The sequence below is a fragment of the Lissotriton helveticus genome, chromosome 1_1 (assembly GCF_964261635.1).
Source record: "Lissotriton helveticus chromosome 1_1, aLisHel1.1, whole genome shotgun sequence".
NCBI classification, from domain to species: Eukaryota; Metazoa; Chordata; class Amphibia; order Caudata; family Salamandridae; genus Lissotriton; species Lissotriton helveticus.
Window position 1 is genome coordinate 1,929,854,504 of NC_136057.1, and position 22,322 is coordinate 1,929,876,825.

Below are 22,322 nucleotides of genomic sequence, written 5' to 3' on the forward strand. Positions count from 1 at the left end.
CCTTTTCAGAGAATATGCCACGTTACAACGCATGCATTTAAAACGCATGCCATTACAACGCGGTCATTACAACAACAGCGTTGTTACATCGCAGACCATTACAACGCAAGTCATTAGAACAACTTGCTGTAGGGGGGCCACTGGATGTTGGAATAGTATAATTTACTATTCTAACTCCAGTCTGTGCAACAGTAGGGAAGGTGTTGGATTTAAAACCCAACACCTTCCGCCCCCTACAGCAAGTCATTGTAACGGCTTGCATTGTAATGGCATGTGATGTAGCAACGGGGTCAATGTTATGACCGCGTTGTAATGGCATGTGATGTGTACACATCGTTGTAAACTATGTTTACCCTTTTTCACACAGCGCCGTGCAGCAGCCGTAAATGCTGAGCTGCACTGCATGAGAAGGAGAGAGGTGGAGAGCGCTAAATTTACTAAAATAAAGCAGTCACCTCCCCTCTCCCTAGCGTTGGTGCTGAAATCAGCTGCTGTGTGCCACTGGGACAATTTTGCGCCAGAGTGCAAGGGTGTCTCTGAGTCTAGCATAGGGTTTGTACTGGAGGCAACCCCGCCATACACAGTTCGCTCAACAATAACTTTATTGAAAATGTTGCAGTGATATTATCAATAATGCCATAAAAGATGTCATGACTGATATGTGGTAGCAGTAAATTGCGAGGGCTTGAGTTATGGTTACCTTAGGGCATGCGTTATAGTTTGTTGAGATAAGTATAACTATAACTGCTGAATTTCTATTGGTTTCTGTGTATAAAATCTGAACCCAACATAACACCCCTGTAACCATTGTTTTTTTAGTGAATTTCTTAGGTTGTTTTTAATCCTATTTCCTAACTATGACGTCCCTCTAACCTATGGTTTTTTCAGTAAATTTCTACTGTCTCTTAAAGCTATTTTCTTGCTATAACGTTCCTGTAACCTTTGATTTTTCAGGGAATTACTAGATTTTTTTTAACGTAAAGTAATATTTAATTACCATATGTCAGTTCAAACACCGCCGTGCACGGCCTTTGACTGTGCGCAGCAAAGGTTGGCTGCACCAACCCTCTGCATGCAGCCAACCTCATGCCGTACACAGCCTTTCGCACAAAAGTCGCGCGCAGTGTGGGGTTGGCTGCATGTGGGGGGTTGAATGCAGGCCCTGCAGCCAACCCCTCGCGTGCAGCTAACCCCACGGTGCGCACGCCTTTTAGCTGTGCACTGTGGGCCTTTGGCTGCAGGGCCTGCAGTCAATCTCCCACATACAGCCAACCACACACCACGCATGGCCTTTATCCGTGTGTGATGGGGGGTTGGCTGCAGGGCTTGGCCTGTGTCCAGAACCTGTGGCCAACACCTCAAAGGCAGTCAACCTGGGAGGGGGGCATGCAGCCCCCATCCCGGGCCGGATTCGGCACAGGGGACCCCATTTCCCTGTGCCAGCCACATTTTTCTAGGGGAGTGGGGTATGTGACTCCTCACCCTGGGTTTGTTTTGGCCCCAGGGACCCTATCACCCGGTGCCAAAGGCTGCATTTATGAGGGAGGGGATCACACAGCCCCCCTCCCTGGGCCTATTGCAGCCCCAGGACCCCATCTCCCAGGACACTGCCCATATTATAAATGTGGAGGGGGCACACAGCCCCCCTCACTGGTCCAATTGTTGACTCCGGGGACCACATCTCCAGGGCTGGTCCATATTAGAAAGGGCCACACAGCCCCCCTCCCCAGGCCAATTTGCATATCGGGTGCCGCGTGGCTTCCCTCTGCCTTTTTTGCTGTGACCAGGCCCCGGGGACAGAGCCCCCGGGGGTGAAATCAGCCGCAGGGAGACCATGCAGACTCCCTTCACATTTTAATAAACAGCCGGGCCCTGAGGGATGGTGTTCCCGGGGCCAACATTGACCTGGGAAGGGGGCTGTGTGGCCCCCCTTTGATTTTGACAGCCAGGCCCCAGGAGGTGGGATCCGCAGGCTAAAAGTGTCCCAGGAAGAGGGTCCGCATTCACCCTCTCCCCATTATAACCAGGAATTGGCCCACCTGGACAACTAGTAAAAGCAAGTGAAGGAAACCGCGTTTGTTTTTTAAAAATTGTTCCAGCGGCAAACCCTCACATGCAGCCTACATCACGCCGCGCACGTCCTTTGGTTGTGCCTAGCGGGCAGTTGGCCGCAGGGCCTGCAGTCAACTTCCCACATACAGTCAACCACACACAGTGCACGCCCTTTGTCAGGGTGCGATGGGGGGGCTGGCTGCAGGGCCTGGCCTATGGCCTGGTCCTGTAGCCAACACCTCAAAGGCAGCCAACTTGAGAGTTGGGCATGCAGCCCCCAGGTCTAATTGAGCCCGGGGGACCTCATTCCCTGGGGCCAGCCATATTTTATTAGGGGGGGGGGGGTGGTGTGTGTGGCCCCTCTCCTGGGGCCCTTTTTTACCCCGGGGACCTATCACCCTGGCCAAGCCTGCATTTATGGGGAGGGGAGGCACACAAGCCTCCATCCCAGAGCTGATTTCAGCCCCAGGACCCAATCTCCCAGGACCTGGTCAGATTATAAATGGGAGGGGGACACAGCCCCCTGGTCTGATGGTTTGCCCAGGGGACTGCATCTACGGGGCCTGGCCATATTATAAAGGGGGAGGGGGCACACAGCCCCCCTCATTGGGCCAATTTGGATATGGGGTCTGGGGAGGGGTGCCACGGAGACTCCTGCCTTTTTTGCGGAGACCTGGCCATAGGATGTGGCCCCCAGGGCTCAAATCAGCATAGAAGGGAGACCGTGTGGCCCCCCTTCATGTTTTTAAAAGCAGCCGGGCCCTGATGGATGGTATCACCGGGCCCAAAATCGACCTGGGAAGGAGGCAATGTGGCCCCCCCTTTGACTTTGACAGCCGGGCCCCAGGAGGTGGGGTCCGCGGGCCAAAAGTTGCCCAGGGAGAGTGGTTGCATTTGCGCATCCCTATCATAAAATAGTAGTATTCCCCTGGGACCTGGCCCACCCAGGAAACTAGTGAAAACAAGCGTGGGAAACCGCATTTGTTTTTTTATAAATTGTTCCCGTAAATCCTCCGTGGATTTATGGGACAAAAAAATGTAAAAAAGAATTTTGGGCCTCACCGGGGTTCCTGTGAGACACCGCCACCAGCCTAAGGAGTACCCCTCATGCTTTTTTTTCTCGGGGTTCAGGTTAAGTCGCAAGTCAGCTGCCACCACTTCCTGGTTGAAGTGGTGGCAGCAAGTGGGATCTTGCCACTAGATCTGTTGGTCCGCGTACCCTTCGCGTCCCTAGATATACTAAGATCTTTTTTCTTTAATAACTTCAAAACTACTGAATAGTATAGGACCAAGCTCTAGCTTTCTAACAAAAGTTGCTGTAATTCTGTCCTGCTATTCCGGTTGTAATTGTGTCTAAAATCCCTATGGGAAATTGCACAGGGAAAACACATTTTGTGACCCCCCTTTTTGAATGGCCCCCACTTGCCGAATCACCCCGAGCATGTCATAAGTGATGTAACATGTGAGGTCATAAGCAGTTCATTGCAGGGGCATGAGTTACAGTTAGTTCAGGTAACTATAACTGCTGAATTTCATTTCTTTTGTACAAGTAAAATCTGAGCCTAACTATAACATCTCTGTAACCTTTTGTTTTTTTCCGGGAATTTCTAAGGTTTTTTATTTCTATTATCTAACTATAACATGCCTGTAACCTTTGTTTTTTTCAGTGAAAATATACATATAGATACTTGTATATACAGAAATATATATATATCTCGAGGCGTCAATGCGCCTACTATGTTTGCTGGTTAAATATGCTAAGGTGGATCGCCAGAAGAACCTTGATGAAATAACAAGAATTAATGAGGAGCTTAAAAAAGACATCTACAAGGCGGATAAAGCCTATATTGAACAGACTATCAAGGAAATAACGGAACGCTTGAAAAGACAAGAGGCGACGATTAAAACGAGGAAGGCGTATAAGTTTGCTCGAGATGAGCAGGATTACGCTCTGGGGCAGATATACACCTTCGCAAGGAAATACGATCAGCTACGTAAACAGAGAAACGCAGCACCAGCCAAAGGTATGATATCAACATTGCCTGCTAATTTGACGCCTATGGATCCCACCTTATCAGGCTCAGATGCAAGTCTGGTACCAAGCAGCAATGGCTCCGAGGAGGGCGCATTAAACGCACGAAGTGAAGACTTGGGCCAATTAACATTGGCGGAGGAAATAGAATACGTGAGACTCCAGAGGAAGCAAACATTGCGAGCACGTATTCCAAACTCCGCGCAGTCCAAAGGCGCAACAGGAGACGCAAGCAACGCCGCAAGTGCGTCAAAGCCAAGAGGGCGTCAATCCAAGAAGAAACAATGGCAGAACATAAAACAATAAAAGGGAAAACGATAATTAATCTATCAGCAGTGCAGTTGGATGAAGCGGAAAAACAACTCCTCTCATTGGGCCTATCATTCTGCCCTGAGAGCAATTTTAATTATTGTAACACCAGGGTGGATGTCTTTAAATATATCAGAAAGATCAAGCTCAAAAAATACTATGCCATAAAGAGAAGCACGACGGCCAAGAGCAGCAAGGATAAAGACAAAAGTGCTAATCCCAGTGGCCTGTTAGCCAGAGACATCACCCTGATGAAGACAATGCACCAACTGCATATGGAAATGGATGATACAAGTAGTACACAGGACATGGCTGACTATGAGGAACTGAATCTAACTCAAACAGCAGGTACCTCCTTCAGAATGGCATCAACTTTTGTCCCTAATATGCCCAGAGATGCCATCGATGTTTATGCTGACAGACTTGTTGAGGAACTCAAAAAACTTCAAATTAAGACTATGAAGCAGCGCAAACAACAAGATCATAGAATGAGAATGAGAGCATATAACATCCTTATGGACAAATTGAAGAAGGATACTAAGATTGTCATAAATCAATCAGATAAGGGAGGAAACATAGTCCTCTGGGCAAAAGAGGACTACATCCAGGAAGCATATCGTCAACTCAATGACCCTATCTGCTATACCAAGATTGATTTTAGAGCAGCTAAACTCATTGAAGAGACATATGCTAAAAAATGACACCAATGGAAACGAGATGGACTGATATCAAGGGATGAATTGAAATTTTTTCATAACACACATCCAGTGTTACCAAACATATATTTCATACCCAAAGTCCACAAGCAAACAATACCTGTGCCAGGGAGACCTATTGTATCCGCCATAAATGGTGTTTTTGAGAACAGTTCCAAATACATTGACTTTTATCTGCAAGACTTCGTCGTCAAGTTACCGGCATACCTCAAGGACACCACCGAATTTTTATACAAACTTAATCAATGTACTTGGTCTGGAAATTACCTCCTTATCACCATGGACATCACCTCACTTTATACGAGTATTGATCACATGGATGGTATTAGAGCGGTGAAATATTATTTAGAACATAGACCCATTGAATTTCATCATCATAACAAAATGCTCTTATCCATGATAGAGACTTGTCTCAGTAACAATGTCTTTGTATTTAACAATGAGGTGTTCAGACAACTAAGGGGGGTGGCAATGGGGGCATGCTTTTCCCCTACCTACGCGGGGCTCCACGTGGGGTGGTGGGAGGAGCATGTCCTCAGAGCCACTCATGGAACATGGTGGAATAATAACATCATTGAGTACTGGAGGTATATAGATGATATCTTCATCATTTGGCATGGCAGTTTACAAGAAGCTGAATCATTTGTTGCTGATATCAACAACAATCAATTAAATCTTAAATTTTCAGCAGAGATTAAGAAGGACGAAGCGACCTTCTTGGACGTGCATGTAAAAATAAATGAGGGTAAAATTGTAACCAGTCTCAATAGAAAGTCTACCTCGGGGAATACCATTCTGCATGCCCAAAGTTTCCATCCTAAACATACCATAGCTGCCATTCCCTATGGAGAATTCCTAAGAATTCACAGATCATGTAGTACATTGGAGGAGAGAGACCATCATCAAGAGGAGTGTAGACAACGGCTCCTAGTGAGGGGTTATGACAACAGGAAGTTACTTTCAAGCATGACAAAAGCAAATAGAATAGATCGTCAAGAACTTCTTAACCCCCTTAGATCCAATCTCAAGGCCTCTCCTAATGAGAAAAATGAAACCAATACCATCCGTCTCATAACTGGTTACAGCCGTCAGGCAAAGGAAATTACAAGAATCATAAAACGCGATTGGCCCATCATTCTAACTGATAATGTCCTCAGGGACATTATGCCTCATTCCCCCACTATTACATTTAGAAGGGCGTACGCAATGCGTAATGACTTGGTTAGCAGTAGCCCGGAGACACCTTTGGAGAATTGGTTATCTCCCCGCAAGGGATTTTTTCGCTGTATTAGTTGTCGTGCTTGCAAGTTCGGTGTAAACACCAGATCTTGCCTGTCACCATTCGACACAAAACCAATCATGCTCAAATCCCACTATACATGCCGCACAGAGTTGGCGGTCTATGTATTGAAATGCAGTTGTGATCTCACCTATGTGGGAAGCACTAAGGGAGCAGTTTATTTGCGCATTCTCCAACATCTGAGGGCTATAGTTAATGCGGACCCCTCGTATCCGGTCGCTCGACACTTCCAACAGGTACACAAGCAGAACTTAAATCATCTAAAGTACTTTGTTATTGATGCGATCATACCAAGCAAGAAAGGTGGGGATAACGAGAAACGCTTACGCCAATTAGAGTCCAAGTACATTGTGATGTTGAATAGCAAACACCCGGGGGGGTTGAACACAGAGGAGGACCTTCGCAATTTCCTGTAGATATATGCAGCCTATATACACTCCACATGTCTGGCTGCATGAGCCTGTGTATCTGTCTATATGTAGAGCAGAAACTGTACAAAGTGAAACTCATTATACAGTTGTGTTTTGGATGTATGATATATATCTCAGGGTGACCCCAAATCATTGTTTTTTTTGTTGTTTTCTTTGCGGTTTTACTTGCTAGTACCCAGAGCCCTATATACATAATGATGAATTAAAATGGGCAGTAAGAGTTCTTGAAATGAGTTAAAACGTTAATGTTATATTGTAGCACTTTATTTGCACGTATTTTACACTTTGTTATTAAGGCTCTCATGTTATTTATATGAGATGTACCTTTTTTAGCCTTCACTCATGCATGGAGTGTCTAACTAAGGAATCATACTGCCATTCTCAAGGTCAGTTGATGTTGGGCTTATCTACAATCAAGATTGATTGTTTGAAACAATATGGAATATAGGAGGAGGTCTTGATCATTTTGACCACACTATTATTGTAATGCCCTCCATCTCATGATTTATTATGAGTAGTCATGAACAGTCTTGTCCTGAGGTACCGGATGGTACAGTATATAGGTAGGACTGGCCCTATGGCAGACCTCATGAGAACACAGAGTTTATTTACACCCTTACTTATTGTAGTTTTCTTTTTGTGTGTATTTGTACAGATAGCATCCAATATTTTGTATGTTCCAACATAAACAACTAACGCTTTAACATGTATTGCACTAAGGTTCAGTGCAACAAAATAGAGCATTGTTTTCATTTGCAATCACGTACTATTGCATTCAAAAAGTATTTATGCGACGTGATCTGTTTGCGAATAATCATGTATTTGTACTGATAATAATTCAATGTATTTATGAATGGCAAACTGACTATCGCTATATATGTAATTTGTAATAGGGTAACCTCGTGACAATGAGGACAATTTTTATCCTTTGGGCATTTATAGCGCGTGTTGCATTAGCACTTTGAAGATTGGGAATGCTTTAAGATAGTTGAAATGTTTGGAACATTTTAATAACAACATGCATTTATGCACTGCAGTACCTTAGATCTGATGTAATGGCAAAAGGAACACATTCATTGTATATCACTAACCATTGTAATATGGCGCCCATGAAATGGGAATGGAAGGTGACTCAAAATGTAAGTCCGCCCTTTATGTTTATCATTGCCTGGAAAGGCGCGAATTTTGAATGTGCTCCAAACTCCTTTTAAGTATGACCTCCGCATTATCCCCTCATCAGTGAGCAAGGACGCATGTCCGAAACGCGTCTGATGACTGGCACCACCACCACCGTTCTATGGAATAAATAATTCTCAAAATTACAAGACTGGTTTGCGGTATTTATTTTGGAGTCTGTGTACCTGTGCGCTGGATGACGGCTGCAGCTGGCGACTCGTTGGAGTTTCATATATATATATATATATATATATATATATATATATATAAACACACACACATGTATATATAAATATTATTTATTTTCACTGGAAAGCACAAAGGTTTAAGTGATGTCATAGTTAGGTCTTGCAACAAAAATAAAAAAAAATAAAAAACACGGACATCTGACAGTTATAGCTTACTGAGCTAACTATAATTTGTGACCCAGCTGTGCTCTTCTTATGACCGCGTATATTAAATCTCTCATGGTATGTTAAATGATATCATGGATGACATAACTGAGACATACAACTCATTCACTGAGATTTAAAATGGGTATTCTGTGTTCTACAATGAGGTGCCCATCTTGCATTTACTGAGCAGGGAATCCCACAGTATTTCTATGTAGCAAGTTGTTCAATTGCTACATCTTGAATTTTCCATTGTGGCTGCTTGGCATAACTACATAATCATTTGGATTTGTCCTGACCGGTTTCTTGCAAACAAATACGTAGGGACGTCAATCCTTTTTTATCAGTCGTATTTTTCACCGATCATTCTAGGCAATTTGACCAGGAATCAGAATGTTGGATATTCCCATTACAGTGCTATAGCAAAAAAGTTTTTCTACAAGTTTAACGTCACCTACATGTGCAAATTATAGTGGGATTTAAGCAGGTTGAATGGACATCCAAGTCAGACACCTGTCTTTGTCCTAACATCAACTGTCAATCTCCTGATTCTCCACTATTTATAAATGCCGGGGTAGCAAAGTGTAATTGGTGAATAATGCATATTGGGCCACCTAGCTTTCCCCAAAGTAACTCACTGGTCATTAAGTAGGATATCAGTCTCAGCTTTAGGAAAAGCTGTCATGTTATTGACAATCCGACAAGAAATGATTCTTCATGAATATCCCACTTGATAGTCAGAGATTTAGATTTTTCTCCTTTCAAAATGAATTAATAAAATGTGCACTAATTTTATAAAGATTCTCTGAGCAACAGCTACCAAAATAGTTGATTAATCATGTCAAGAGCAGTTTGCTTCTCTCTTTTGTGTGTCAAAAATAAAGTATAATTTGCGTCATGCACTTGGAAGAGATTTTACTAGACTTACAGGACATCTAACTTTGCACAGCAAAGACTGGTGGTCACTACTCCACATCCACCAGAAAATGTACAGAAAATATTCAACTCAAGGGCCTGCTCTAACTTTTAGTGCCTAAGAATCTTTCTAACTTCCAGTCTAGGTTTATCCTAATAGGCAGTGTCCAGGTAGAGCAGTAGACAAATAACTGTTTTTACTCTTACCCAACTCACAGGGCCGGACAGGCCTTTTATTCCACCAGGAATTTCCCCGGTGAGCAGGAGCCCTTTGAGGTCAGTTACACCTACACATAGAATGCACCCTATCCAAAACTGAGTTTGCATGCCCACTAGTACAGTTCCAAACTGCAGAGGCATAGCCATACTGTGAGCTCCTGCACTGATTATGTACACACTAGATTTCAACGAGCAAAAATGCCGTGTTTGTATGTGCTACAGATTCGATATATAAAGTAGCAAAAGAACACTTCCTGAACACTTCACAAACTACAGAGACTTCAAGCATCTTAGAAGAACACTCAACATGAGCAAGCATTATGATCACTAATGCACACAGTTGTCACATACAAAACCACTATATACATGTGCTCACTCTACAACTTTCAATCGAAAGCATTAACGTACACAATAATTTCATTAGAGAAATCACACACGCATTACAAGTCTTTGAGCACACTGATGGGCGCTCCCTGGGGACACAACTTCACCTGCACACTGGTATGCATACTGTATGTGAATTCAAATTCAAAGATACAATAAGCAAACACCAACCCAAAATGGACTTGAAGGGGTCTCGTGAGTGCACACTTAGTGAAGAATGCATGCTATTTACAAGACTTCATCAACTAAAATGCATTTGTTCTTCATATTATTAAAGGTTTGAGCACCAGAAGTGCACACATTTTCAATGGATAATTGTCTTCCACCAGATTTAGGGATCCTAAGACATAGATAAGTGCCCAAAGTGGGCACTGGGAATTTGTCGAGAAATAATGCATTCAGCTAAGCAATTTAATGCAACTATAATACGCTTGTAAAGAGAGGGGGTTAGGAAATCTAAATAAATAAAATTTTGTATTAAATCAGTAGGGCTATCACATCACTGTCTTAAACCATGAAAGTCAACTAACAGGTCACTATTTTGCAAACAGAATAATACATGTACCCTTACACATCAAGGTGCCTCCCATCTAGAGTTTAAATGTCAAAATTATTTGAAAAACCACCACCAGGATCAGTAAGCCCACTGTTTGTCAGAAGCTGGCATGTACCTTCTCATATGTGCATTTCGAACTGGTTTGACATGGAGGCTACCCTTTTCACCAAAGAGGCTTAGGGAGATGCTAATTTACATTGTGCTAGAATAAGGACTTGTTAGTCATCTTTTGTGGTGAAAGTCTGAAATTAACATGCACTGAGTGTCCTAGTTACAGTTACAATTTGACCCATCAATTGTGCATTCACCCAAACATCTCTAGACATCAATATTATTGTCTACTATTAATTTGTTGCTAGGACTATGGGCCTTTTCCTGAGGTGAGAGTCTTAATGACCTTTAACAGCACTAGCATCATTGTACTCTATATTTGTGCATTAAATACCTGAGGTATTCAACTGGCTCAGAACCAGCTTTGAGAGTATCAATAATTCTATGTTATAGAACGTTGCTCAATGTCACACCTAGGAATTTGTGTTGGGTTGACAAAGGGTAGTTGCTGGGACTCGGGCGAGAGCGAAAAGGTGTGCTTGAGCCAAAATAATGCCATTGCAGTTTTACCAGAGATAGCTTTTCCGTGAAGGGTCCTGGCCGCCTATCCAAACACGCCGGCTGGAACAACTCCTGAGGTGTAAGAGGGCTCAGGGAGGGGAATCCACTCCTGCAAAGAAATTGAAGGGACGTTATGGAACTAAAGAACAAGTTACTTACCTTGAGAAAGGCTCTTTGTAGTGGATACTCTATCTGACTGCAGATTCCTCACCTTTAGAATATCCCCAGGCATGAGAATGGAACAAGAAATGTTCTCAGCAGCGCTCTCGCACACTACTATGCGGTGCCATGCCGCTGTGCATTGGCTTTGTTGTGCCCTGGAAGTAACAAAGCTTAGCCGCATATAAGTGCTACCCCTGTGCACAAATGTCAGTTTCTTGTTTGACTCTTTCCGCTCACACAGATGAAGAGCACAAAGAAAATGTTGTTACCAGTGTACAGATCTCAAGTTTGGGACTTTTCAGATGGTAAAAAGATATCACTCCACAGAAAGGGTAGCTGGGAGGGAAGGAAGGAGTCTGCAGTTAGACCGTGCAACCAGAAGAAAGAGAGTTACCAAAGGTATGCAACTTGCACTTCTGATGGATACTTCTGACCACAGATTCTCACCTCTAGAACCAATAACAAAAACAAAACAGTACCTCCCAAAAGGTGGAGGGTCTGTGGAGTGGGCTCAAACTAAAAAGTCCTGCAGAACCGAACGGGTAAAATGCCATATCCTCTGGCCCAGGCTGTCAAGGCAGTTGTACTTTGTAAAGTGTGCACTGACACCCATCTCGCAGCCTAACAAATGTCAAGGACAGGAAGTCGACATGCTAACGCAGTGATGGTAGCCTTGGCAGAATGGGCTCTCTGTCCTTTCAGAGGGAGATGTTTGGCTAATGAGTAGCAGATCTTAATTCATGGAACTATACACCTTAACAGAGTCCTTTTCTGTACCACCTTTCCCTTCTTTGCTCTAGAGAATCCCACAAAAAGCTCATTGTACACCTAATGGTCGGAGGTGCAATCAATGGAGCTGATGATTCTCTCTTTTAAAGGGTGAGGTGGACTAAAGAACATTGTGAGGGTGATGGATTTCCCAATATACAAAGGTGTCACACTTTTGTGAAGAAGGCTGTCCTAATCTGCAGCTCCAGTTTGTCTGGAAAAAAGGTGGCGTAAGGAGGTTGCACTGGGAGAAATAGAACCTCACTTGTACAATGAGCTGAAGTGGTCACAATAAGGTAGACAGCCTTGAAAGTCAGAAGACGCCATGAGCAGCTGTGCATTGCTTAAAGAGGGTGCACATGAGGAAAATCAGGCCCAAGTTAGGTCCCACTGTGGCATCATAAATGCTTGGAGAGGGCACATGTGTGTTAAACTTTCAATAAACCACACCAGAACAGATGATTTAAAAAGGACGGTTGGTACAGCTAACACAAAGATAGCCAAAAGGGCAGACAAATAACCTTTAACAGTGCCCAGTGACAAATCTTGCACAGCCAAAGACAAAACAAACAACAACATATCTAACCGTTTTTCTTGTAATGGGGTCTGTGTTTTGGACTCCACACCAGGCCACAAATTTGGACCAGCACCTGGCATAAATGGACTTTACAGAGAAACTTTTTGCAGCCAGGATAACATCAACAACCTCAGGTGGTAGACTGAATGCAGTCTAATGCTGCCAGACAATCTCCGTGAATGGAGGTGTACATTGTGCACGTTCAGGTGCAGAAGCCTTTTGCTGCAACAGAAGATACTTGCAAAGCCATAGCCTGACAAGACAGATGCTCAAGTCTAGAAGTTACAGGTACCACACTCTTCTGGCCCAGTCCAAAGCCAGTAGGATAACTTGGGCCTTGTAGTTACTCATCTTCAGAGCTCTGGTTAGGAGAAACAGAAGCAGAAAGCCTAAATTAGTCATTGAGGGAGAGCTTTCTTGTGAACTCCAATGAGCAAAAGTTGTGATGCTGTGTGTTCACAGAGGTGGGAAGCAAATCCATCCAGAGTTCTCCCCACTGATGCAAGACGCCCTGTTACCCCTCAGTGTGCACCCCCCCCCCCCTCATTTGTAATCCACCAGGCATGGCTGGCTGAGCTCATTCGTCCTGACGTTTGAGGATCCCAGCTCCAGAGGCACAGACCTTCTTGGCATAGGAACCAGGACCCCACTCTGCCCTATGTGTTGCTGTACCACATGGCGGTGGTGCTGCCCATGGGAACCTGCAGCAGCCTCCTTTTGTTCTATGGCAGGATGGATTTCAGCACCAGGCGAATGGCCCACAGCTCCAACAGACTGATATAGAGCCTTGTTTCTGCTGGAGACCAAAGCCATGTGAACTGCACCTCCCTCAGCAGCAGTGACACATCTGTCACTACCAATAGTTCTGGATGGGGAAGGCAGAGGGGCCTGCTGCTGGGCCAAATACAGTAGAGTAGCCATTACTGCAGATCGTGTGCCATGTCCTCAGAAACCTGGATGGAATCCACCTGGTTTCCTTGGTGTTGTGCTCACTGAGACTTTAGATTCCACTGCAGGGCCCGCATATGCCACCTGGCGTACTTGACAAGCAGAAAGCAGGAATCTAAACCGGCCAATGAACCTCAGTACCACTCTCAACGAGACCCATCATATCCCGAATAATCTGGACTTATTGTGATGGAGGGAAGGCCCTTAACTGCACTGGGTCCAAGACAGCATCTATGGAAGGAAGCCTCTGTGAAGGAATGAGGTGCACCTTCAGTACATTGATCAAGAAACCCAAAGGAGCCAGGAGGTTCACCATCCACTAGAGGTAGCCCCTGATTGGCTGTTGTGAGCCCACCATCAAGACCCAGCTTTTGAAGCAGGGGAAAATTGGTGCCCCTTACCTTTGAAGGCAGCAGCGACTGCCACCATCACTTTTGTGAAAACCAGAAGTGCACTGATGAAGTGGAAGGGGAGCACAGCAAACTGAAAATGCTCTTGGCCTACCTTGAACAGCAGGTAAAGTGGAACTGCAGGACAGGTGCATAAAAAGATGTGTCCAAGGCCATCATCCAGTCCCCCCATTCCAGGGCTCACAGAACCTGAGGCAGCATGAGCATTTGAATCTGCCTACAAGGCATTCAGATGGCAAAGATCTAAAATAGGACATAGGATATCCTTCTTCAGCACGAGAAAATAATGAAAAGTTACTCACCTGTAATCCTAATTCTCTTCCAGGGGAATCCTCATCAAAACCATAAACATAAATGAATCTCCAACTCTGCTTAGGGTCCCCAGAGATCTTTAAATAATTATACATATTTGTATGCCAAACTTTGTATAATGGTACCTCACATGTATGTTTGCAGCCTAAATGAAGGTTAAAAATTGCCAGTTTTCATTGATATTTCAGTTTTAAAAAAAGAAGGCAATTGCATACAATTAGTCACTGATAATCTTTCATCAACTTTTTAAAGGAAAAGGGTGTGTAACATATTTAGCCAATAGGCTGCAACACAAAGCATAGGAGAGAAGAATTGCTACCATGCTTATAAGAACCTCACAATACACCCTGTACCCCATCATGCCTCACAGGTGACAGTTAGGTCAGGTAATTTTTACAAAAATTGGAGGATCCTGGGTGACAAATTGTTGATAGCTGTAGTAAGCCCTGTCCTGGGAGGTGGGAGGGTTTCCTATGACTTTGATGGGAATTTCCCTGGAAGAGAACTTGGATTACAGGTGAGTAACTATTCCTTCTCTTCCAGGGGATCCTCATCAATAGTCATACGTACTGAATAGAATAGCAAGCTCACCCCATAAATAAGTGGACATGAAATAGAAACAGCTCTCACAATCACCCGAAAAGGGTCCTCAAAGAAGCGTGCTCTACTTCAGTATCTGTTTTGGAGTCTGAATCAAGACAGTAGTATCTAGTAAAGGTATGAACAAATCTCCAAGTAGCAGTTTTACATATTTCTGAAATGGGAACATTTCTAAGAAGGGCTATGGTAGCAGCATTTCACTGTGTGGAACGTGCTTTAGGTATATCAGGTAGAGATGGGTTTCTTCTATATCTGGTATGAAAGAATTATACAGGAAACTATCCATCTAGAATGGGACAGTTTTGAAGAAAACAAGCCTGCCCTTACTGAACCATAATTTATTCAAAAATTATCTAATTGTCATGTATCTTTGGTTTTGTCTAAATAGAATTTAGGATTCTCTTAACTTCTAGAGAATGTAAAGATTTCTTTTCTGGTGTTGATGGATTAGGAGAGAATGTGGGTTAAAAACATTTTGGTTAATGTGGAAATCCCAAACCACCTTAGGAAGAAAAGTGGGGCATGTTCTCATTACCACTCCATTAAAATGGAATAATGTATATGGTACAGTCACGCTTAGACCCTGAATCTCACTAACTCTGTGTGCACAGGTAATAGCAACTATGAAAGCTGCCTTCCAAGTAAGATGTTGTAAATAGGCTTTATGAAAGGGTTCAAAGGTGGTTCCCAATAACTAGGACAGAAACAGTGTTAAGCGCCCAAGGAGGAGAAGGGGACTTAACAGATGGGAATACCTTTTTATTACAGTAACAAATCTTTAATCACCGGCATTTTCAAAGAGGAAGTTTGTGATGAAGACTTGCTATAGGAAAATTGCAAACCAGACCTTTCCAGATGAAGTAGGTATGGTATCAGCAGGTCTTCATTACAGGAAGATGGATTATGGCTGTTTTGAATACACCAAAAGCAAAATCTCCTCCACTTAAAGGCATACGATTTTCTAGTGGAAAGTGGTTTAGCTTCGTGTTGAATGCTCATGAAATCTTGTGGAAGACGTAGATGACCATATTGAAGGATTTCAGGAGTCATGCCACTAAGTTCACTGATGGAAGGTTTGGGTGCAGGATCTTGTCTGCACAGCAATTTATTGTGTAGTCACTCTGAATAGGTGAACCACCACTGACTAGGCCATTCTGGTGCTATCCCTCTCATTCTGGTTTTGGACTGATAAACAACTTAATCAGAGCTGTCGGTATGAGGGAAAGTGACGGAAATGCTTAAGACTTTGTCGCTTGGAAATCAGTCGTGCTTTTTTGAGAAAGTCTGAATGAAAGCATCCGCCCCATGATTTACACACCTGAGAGAGGTACAGCTGTGACAGTCAAGTTCCTTGCAATTAGCGATTTCCATATGGCTTGTGACTGTAGGGTCACAGATCTTGAATGCGTTCCTCCTTGAATGCGTCCCTGTATGTTCAGGTAGTACTTTGTCGTTGAGTTTTTCATCTGAACAAGCAAAGAAGTCATTATCCTTCCTGGAAAAAAGGATTTCAAAGCCAGATGAACTGCTGTCAACTCTGACTGACGTATGTGGTAGGCTTTCTCTTTGTGTGACCATAACCCTTGGGTTCTTAAGTGACTCAGGTGTTCTTCCCATCCTTTGGGAGCCAGGTCTGATGGCTTAGTGGACTACTGCATCCACTGTAGGGGCGTGTGTTCGACCTCATTATCACAGGTTCATATCCCAGCTGTTCCACTCAGCCTTTCATACTTCTGAGGTCGATAAAATGAGTACTGTTGGGTAACAATAAACCTCTATTATTCAGTGCCAAGATACCCTGCTGGATAAACGTGTGCTTTCAAAATACAGATTATGTTATTTCTGTGACTAGAGTCTGTACTGGGACGACCAGATGAAATGAGGTCTCTTTCATCAGATTTTTCTGTTTGATCCATAATGGAAATGACTGAATGGCTGCTTGTAACAGAGTCAATTTCTTTTACCAACTGTTTGAGAATTGGTTCCATTGGACCTCTAGACATTGCTGTAGAGGCCTTAAGTGAAGTCTGACATGAAGGACATAAAAATGCAAGAAGTCATTGATCCCAGTAGGAATCATATTTGTTGAGCCATTGGGTGAGGAGTTTGTAATAGAATGCAACATTTCATTTGGATTGATGACTGTCTCTCCCCCAAGGGATGCACTTTTTTGGACTGTGTATCTGTTATAGTTCCCAGATAATGTACTTTTTAAGACTGGGAAGGTAGTGGATTTTATGAGGTTTACCTGAAGGCCTAATGTTGTCAGTGTCGAGGTACATTGGAAAACGGTTAAGTGATTCTTTTGAGTAATCCTTTTATTAACCAGTCATCTAAGTAAGGATAGACAAATATCTTTTGTCTCCTTAGGTTTGCTGTGATGACAGCTATATTTTTTGCAAACCTGTACTATGAGGTTGAGAATAGGCCTTTCTTTTGAACCAGAAAGCACCAGGAATGAATTCCCAGTCCTTTATGATGGAAAGGAATCTCTTCCATTGCATTTTTCTGTAGTAAAATGTTTACTTCTTTTTGTAATAATTCCTGTTGATAAGTCAATTGTTTGGTCGGAGGAAGAGATGGAGGAAGGACTCAAATAAAAAGAATATCCATCCTGAACAATATTCAAGACCCATCAGTCTACATTTATTAGCAGCCACTCTTTTAGGTAGGTTACAATACTCCCTCCCAAAGGAGTTACTGACAGAGCTGGAGGAAGTAGTAACTCATTGTTTTGCAGCAGTCTTCCTTGTTGTAGATTGTTGACACTGCCCTCCTCTCCCTCTGGAGAGACAGATTGCTTTTGCTCGTGTTGTTGCTGGTGATGGGACCAGTGTGGAGTTTGACCCCTCTCGGGGTAGTAACGCCTGTAATAGGACCTGTACCTCCTTCTCTATTCTTTCTTCTATTTTAGGCCCACAGCTTTTAAGTTGTCCAAATCAATTCGTATGCGACATTTCATCATCCGTGTTTGAACCAAATAGTGTATTTCCTCAGAACGGTCTGTTCAGGTTTCTATGTTGCGCTTCCAGTTTAAGAACTGTTAGTCTGAGCCATGAGAATCTCCTAGCATGAATACATGATATTAGCCATGAGCGGATAAATCTGTATGTTAAATTTTGAGCCAATTTGGTTTGAGACCAGCATACCTTTGCTGATGACCTCTTGAAAGTCTTGTCTGTCCTCTTTAGGGAGCTTGCCTGTAAACCTCTGTGGGGAGTCCAAAAAAGATCAATCATATCTCCCTAAAAGGGAATTAGCACTCACTGCTTTCAATGAGTTAGATGATGTTCAACACATTTTTCTTTCCAGAGAGTCCATTTTCTTACTCTCTTTGTCCGATGGTGTGGAAGAAGAAGGGTCTGACCTGAGAAATAGAGGGTCTTGGTCAGGAGGCTTATATTTCTTCAAGAGCCTCGGTGAAGTAGATTTTATTGATATAGGTGTTAAAAATAACTGCACTGCAGGCTCAAGAATACCAGGGAATAGAAGAAAGAGAGATCTTGATGGTGTTCTTTGATGTAGTGTTTTAAAGAAGTCTGATGTAGATAAACATGTTTAGGCTGTTCTTTACCATCACCAAACATTGCTGTTCTAATTTGGACTCAAAAATCTGATTTCTTAGGAACAACAAATGAAACATTTGTCATTAACTGAAATGTAAAAAACTGTAAGGAAATGTTTAACATGGAATAGTTCTTCCTTTCTGTGAAATAGCTCTTTCTTTCTGTTGTTCAGTACTTGTGAAAATAATTAAACATTCTCTGTATGAGGACCAATTGATGTTCTGAATAGATGTCATTTATGAAAATGTTGAGTGCTGGGGTATATTTCTCATAAGTCTTTCTATAGGTCTTCTATGAGATCTATATCTTGAGTGGATCATGAGCGATGTTTATGAGAGAACTGTGGACTTGCACATTCCTGTGGTCATGTGGGAAAAGAAGGTGATGTAGGTGAAATCCTAGGTGCAAGCTTAGGGATGTTACCGACCTGGAGAGAAGGCAGGTGGCATTGCTACGCCTGGTGAAAGTGTACCAGATAGTACTATTTCAGGATTATGATGAGAAGGAGTTTCTATTTGCCAATAATCTGAGCCTGGAGTGGCATATCTCTCTGACTGAAGTTCTCGTAACCATCTTGGAGAAAGTTGTACAGATGGTGACAGATAACTTGCTCTGGCTGTCACTGTTTTCGTCGTCAACTGTGGTAGTTTTGACATCTACATCGGTGATCTTAACGTCGACAGAGGCTGCCACTGGTGGCAAAGGAGGTGGTCTCGACATCAACTGAGGTGACTTAGGCATCAAGGGAGGTGGTTTCGCCATCGACTGCAATTATCTTGACATTGCTAGTTGGGTTTTCTATGTCGACAGAGTTTTCACCGGTGATCATATGGGTTATTTCACTGTTGAGTGTCTCGTCTGATGAAGGCTGCATGTAGAAAGATGACCATCCTTCAATGTTATGCCCCTCAACAACACGTTTTTGACGTTGATTGGGAGCAATGTGTCTTCTTCTGATGTATTTTCTCCTTGGAACTACCCCGGGGGAGGCCTTGGAGAGGGAACAAGAAGCTCTGCTAGGGGAATGACCTTCTCCATGGCTACAATAAGATCTTCTTGAACATTTGGAGGCATATTCAAGTTCTTTTCTTTGCTGCAACTCATGTAGTCTGATCTTCTGTCTATCCTTCAAAGTTGTTCTTGAGAAGGACTGACAATGAATGCATGAATCAGGAGAATGATCCAGACAAGACATAAAATACAGAGTATGTACGGATCTGGCTGTCTCTTCTTTTACCTACAAGAAGGGCACGTCACAAAAATGAAGGCATTTTTGACAGAAAGAATAATTATTTTTCTGTCAGAAAGTAAAGTGTCTCAAAATACTTTGTCAAAAGATATTGAGTGAAACTCTAATATAAGGTTTTGGAAAGATTTCCAATAGAATTTGGCCATAAAAGGCAGAGCTCATTACCCCAGGATTCTGTTTCCGGGAACCAGAAAAATAAACTGATCTGTCACCTGTGAGGAATGATGGGATGCAGGGTGTATCGAGATGTTCTTAAAGCACATTGTCAGTTTTTCTCTCCTATACTTTGCTTGGTAGCCTATTGGCTAGGAATGTCACACGTTTCCTTTCCTTCTTTTTTATAAAAATGGACGTTGAAAGATTTTCTATTGTTACTTTTTTTTTACCAGTAACTGTCTTTTATATAATCGGCTTTCGAAAAAATAAAAATTTAATTAAATCTGGTCATTTTTAACCTTGCTTTAGGCTGCAAACATATATGTAAGGTACTACAGTACAAAGATTGACGATCATTAGGACCCATTTGTCGGGTGTAATGCCTCTGGGAGAAAAGGATCCTGCCTCCCACAGGATGGGTATGTGCGCTAAGAACAAAATAAAGTGGCTTGGCAACTGATGCAGTAGCAGAAGAGGACTAGGAAGATCGGTGCCCTTGGAGACATGGACGGTTTCTGCTTGATCACTGGCCATGAAAGGACTGGGGTGATTGCCGCTGGGTAGGTTGGCCATAGCGCTGCCAGTGCACCAACTCTCTTGAGTAGCCTCTGAAAAGCCAAAACTGGCTTCGGCTTACCTGAAGATTTCAACTGAAAGAAGACCTTTCTCTGAACTGACCTTAAGAGTCAGACCGAGTCCACGCTCTAGACTTAGAGCTGAAGCAGAACTTACAAGAGATCCATTATTTCTTTTGATGTTCGGTGACATGCAGCTTTGCTTCACAGTCCCAGATCACCTTCTGGTTCAGTACGGCACTCTTAACGCATGGGTTGAATTCATGCCCCAAGCCCAGACTCCAAAGGCACGCTTTGGCCAGTTCCGGTACTGACATCTGTTTCCGAGAGTCATAGAATGGCTTTTACCCTGCAGTTTAGAGGGGGATAATGTTCCTGTGCACACTTGATTAAAATGGGAAAATCCTCGACAACCAACAAAAAGGGAAGCAAAGCTCCAGATCTCCATTCAAAGGCATGGAATGAAAGGAATAGGCATCAATGTGCAGAGACGTTGCTTATTTGCAGCTCTGCTCTGTCACTTCTGGGGTGGAAAAAAGCCAACACAGAGATGCATGGTCCCACCCAGAGGCCCCTGGGTTCACTGCTGTGAAAATGTCAAGATCCAGTCTGGTGCCTAGGGATATTCGGAAGGTGAGGGATCTGTGGCTAGGTGTTTCTATCATAAAGTGACCATGCTCTTCAGGAGTACAGACAGCAGGCAAATGAATGGTATTGTGAGAGTCATTTTTCAAAATTAATCCCCATAGTTCTTTATCTCTTCAAGCATAGAGTGTCATATACCAATGGGATCAACCCCTATGCCAGTTTACAATGGCTAACCTAGTATGCAGAAATGTCCTCAAAGTGATGTACAGAAAGTGAAGAAAGAAACAAGCTTTATAAAGGGCCCATTTGGTAGAGGTTTAGACCACCTTTATGGGCAGGAAAGAGTTGTCTGTTATTTTATGTCCCTTTAACAACATAAATTAAAAATAGCGGGCCCGATTCAAAAAGGCAATCTGAGACAAAAAAATCTAACTTTACAACTTTTGGTATTCACAGAGGTCATTTATGAGTTGTATCTTTAAGTCCGCAGTGGGGCCAAAATCTCCGGCTTGTGTAGTACTTTCGGCACCCGGACCGTACTTTCCGCACCCAGGCCATACTCTCCGCACCCGGGCCATACTCTACGCACCCGTGCCATACTCTCCGGCTCGAGCCAGATGAAGTGTTTTCAATAGGCCAGAATGCAATTTTTACAAAAAACAACATTAGGAACGTGTGAAATATGGTGTAGGAGGTCATGAAAATCAGTTTGGAAGGGAAAAATGTATGGCCGGACACTACATCATATCCCAGAAAAGTTTGCTCCTTTGTACCATAGAACATGCAGTCCACAATTTGCGCTCTCCTCAGTGTTGACTGTAGTGTTAACGCACAAGTTACTACTTGTGTAACGATATATCTGTAAGAGACATTAGTTAGTGATAGATTCCTTACCTTAGAATATCCCCAGGTGTCAGACTGGATCCGTAAAGTTTTTGTCAGCAGTACCCCTGCACGTCGGAAGGTGGCGTCGTGCGGCTCCGCGTCCATCGCTGGTGTCGTATGCGCCAGGATGACATCACGGAGACTACTTAGATGCCACCCATGCGCGCTTACGTCGGTTGTATATACAACTTTCCGTGCCAGGGACGCAGAGCCATGCAAGAAACCAGTTCGCAGAGCGGGGAGGATGGGTGGGTCGGTAAGGAATATATCACTAAGTAATGTCTCTTACAGATATATCGTTACACAAGTAGTAACTTGTGCATCAGAAAGAGACACGTTAGTGATAGTTTCCTTACCTTAGAATAGATACATCAGCAATACCAACCCCGGTGGTGGGTCTGCAAACAAGATTACACCAGAAAGTCACAGAGA

General features: G+C 43.3%; 1 protein-coding gene across 1 annotated transcript in view; it reads right to left on the bottom strand.

Annotated features, from left to right (window-relative positions):
* CACNA1E (calcium voltage-gated channel subunit alpha1 E) overlaps window positions 1-22,322 on the bottom strand; it is a 1,292,345-nt gene that overhangs the window by 54,873 nt on the left and 1,215,150 nt on the right. Inside the window, exon 41 of the mRNA XM_078643465.1 lies at window positions 11,104-11,203. Coding sequence (XP_078499591.1) covers window positions 11,104-11,203 — 100 coding nt within the window. The remainder of the gene's footprint in view (window positions 1-11,103; window positions 11,204-22,322) is intronic.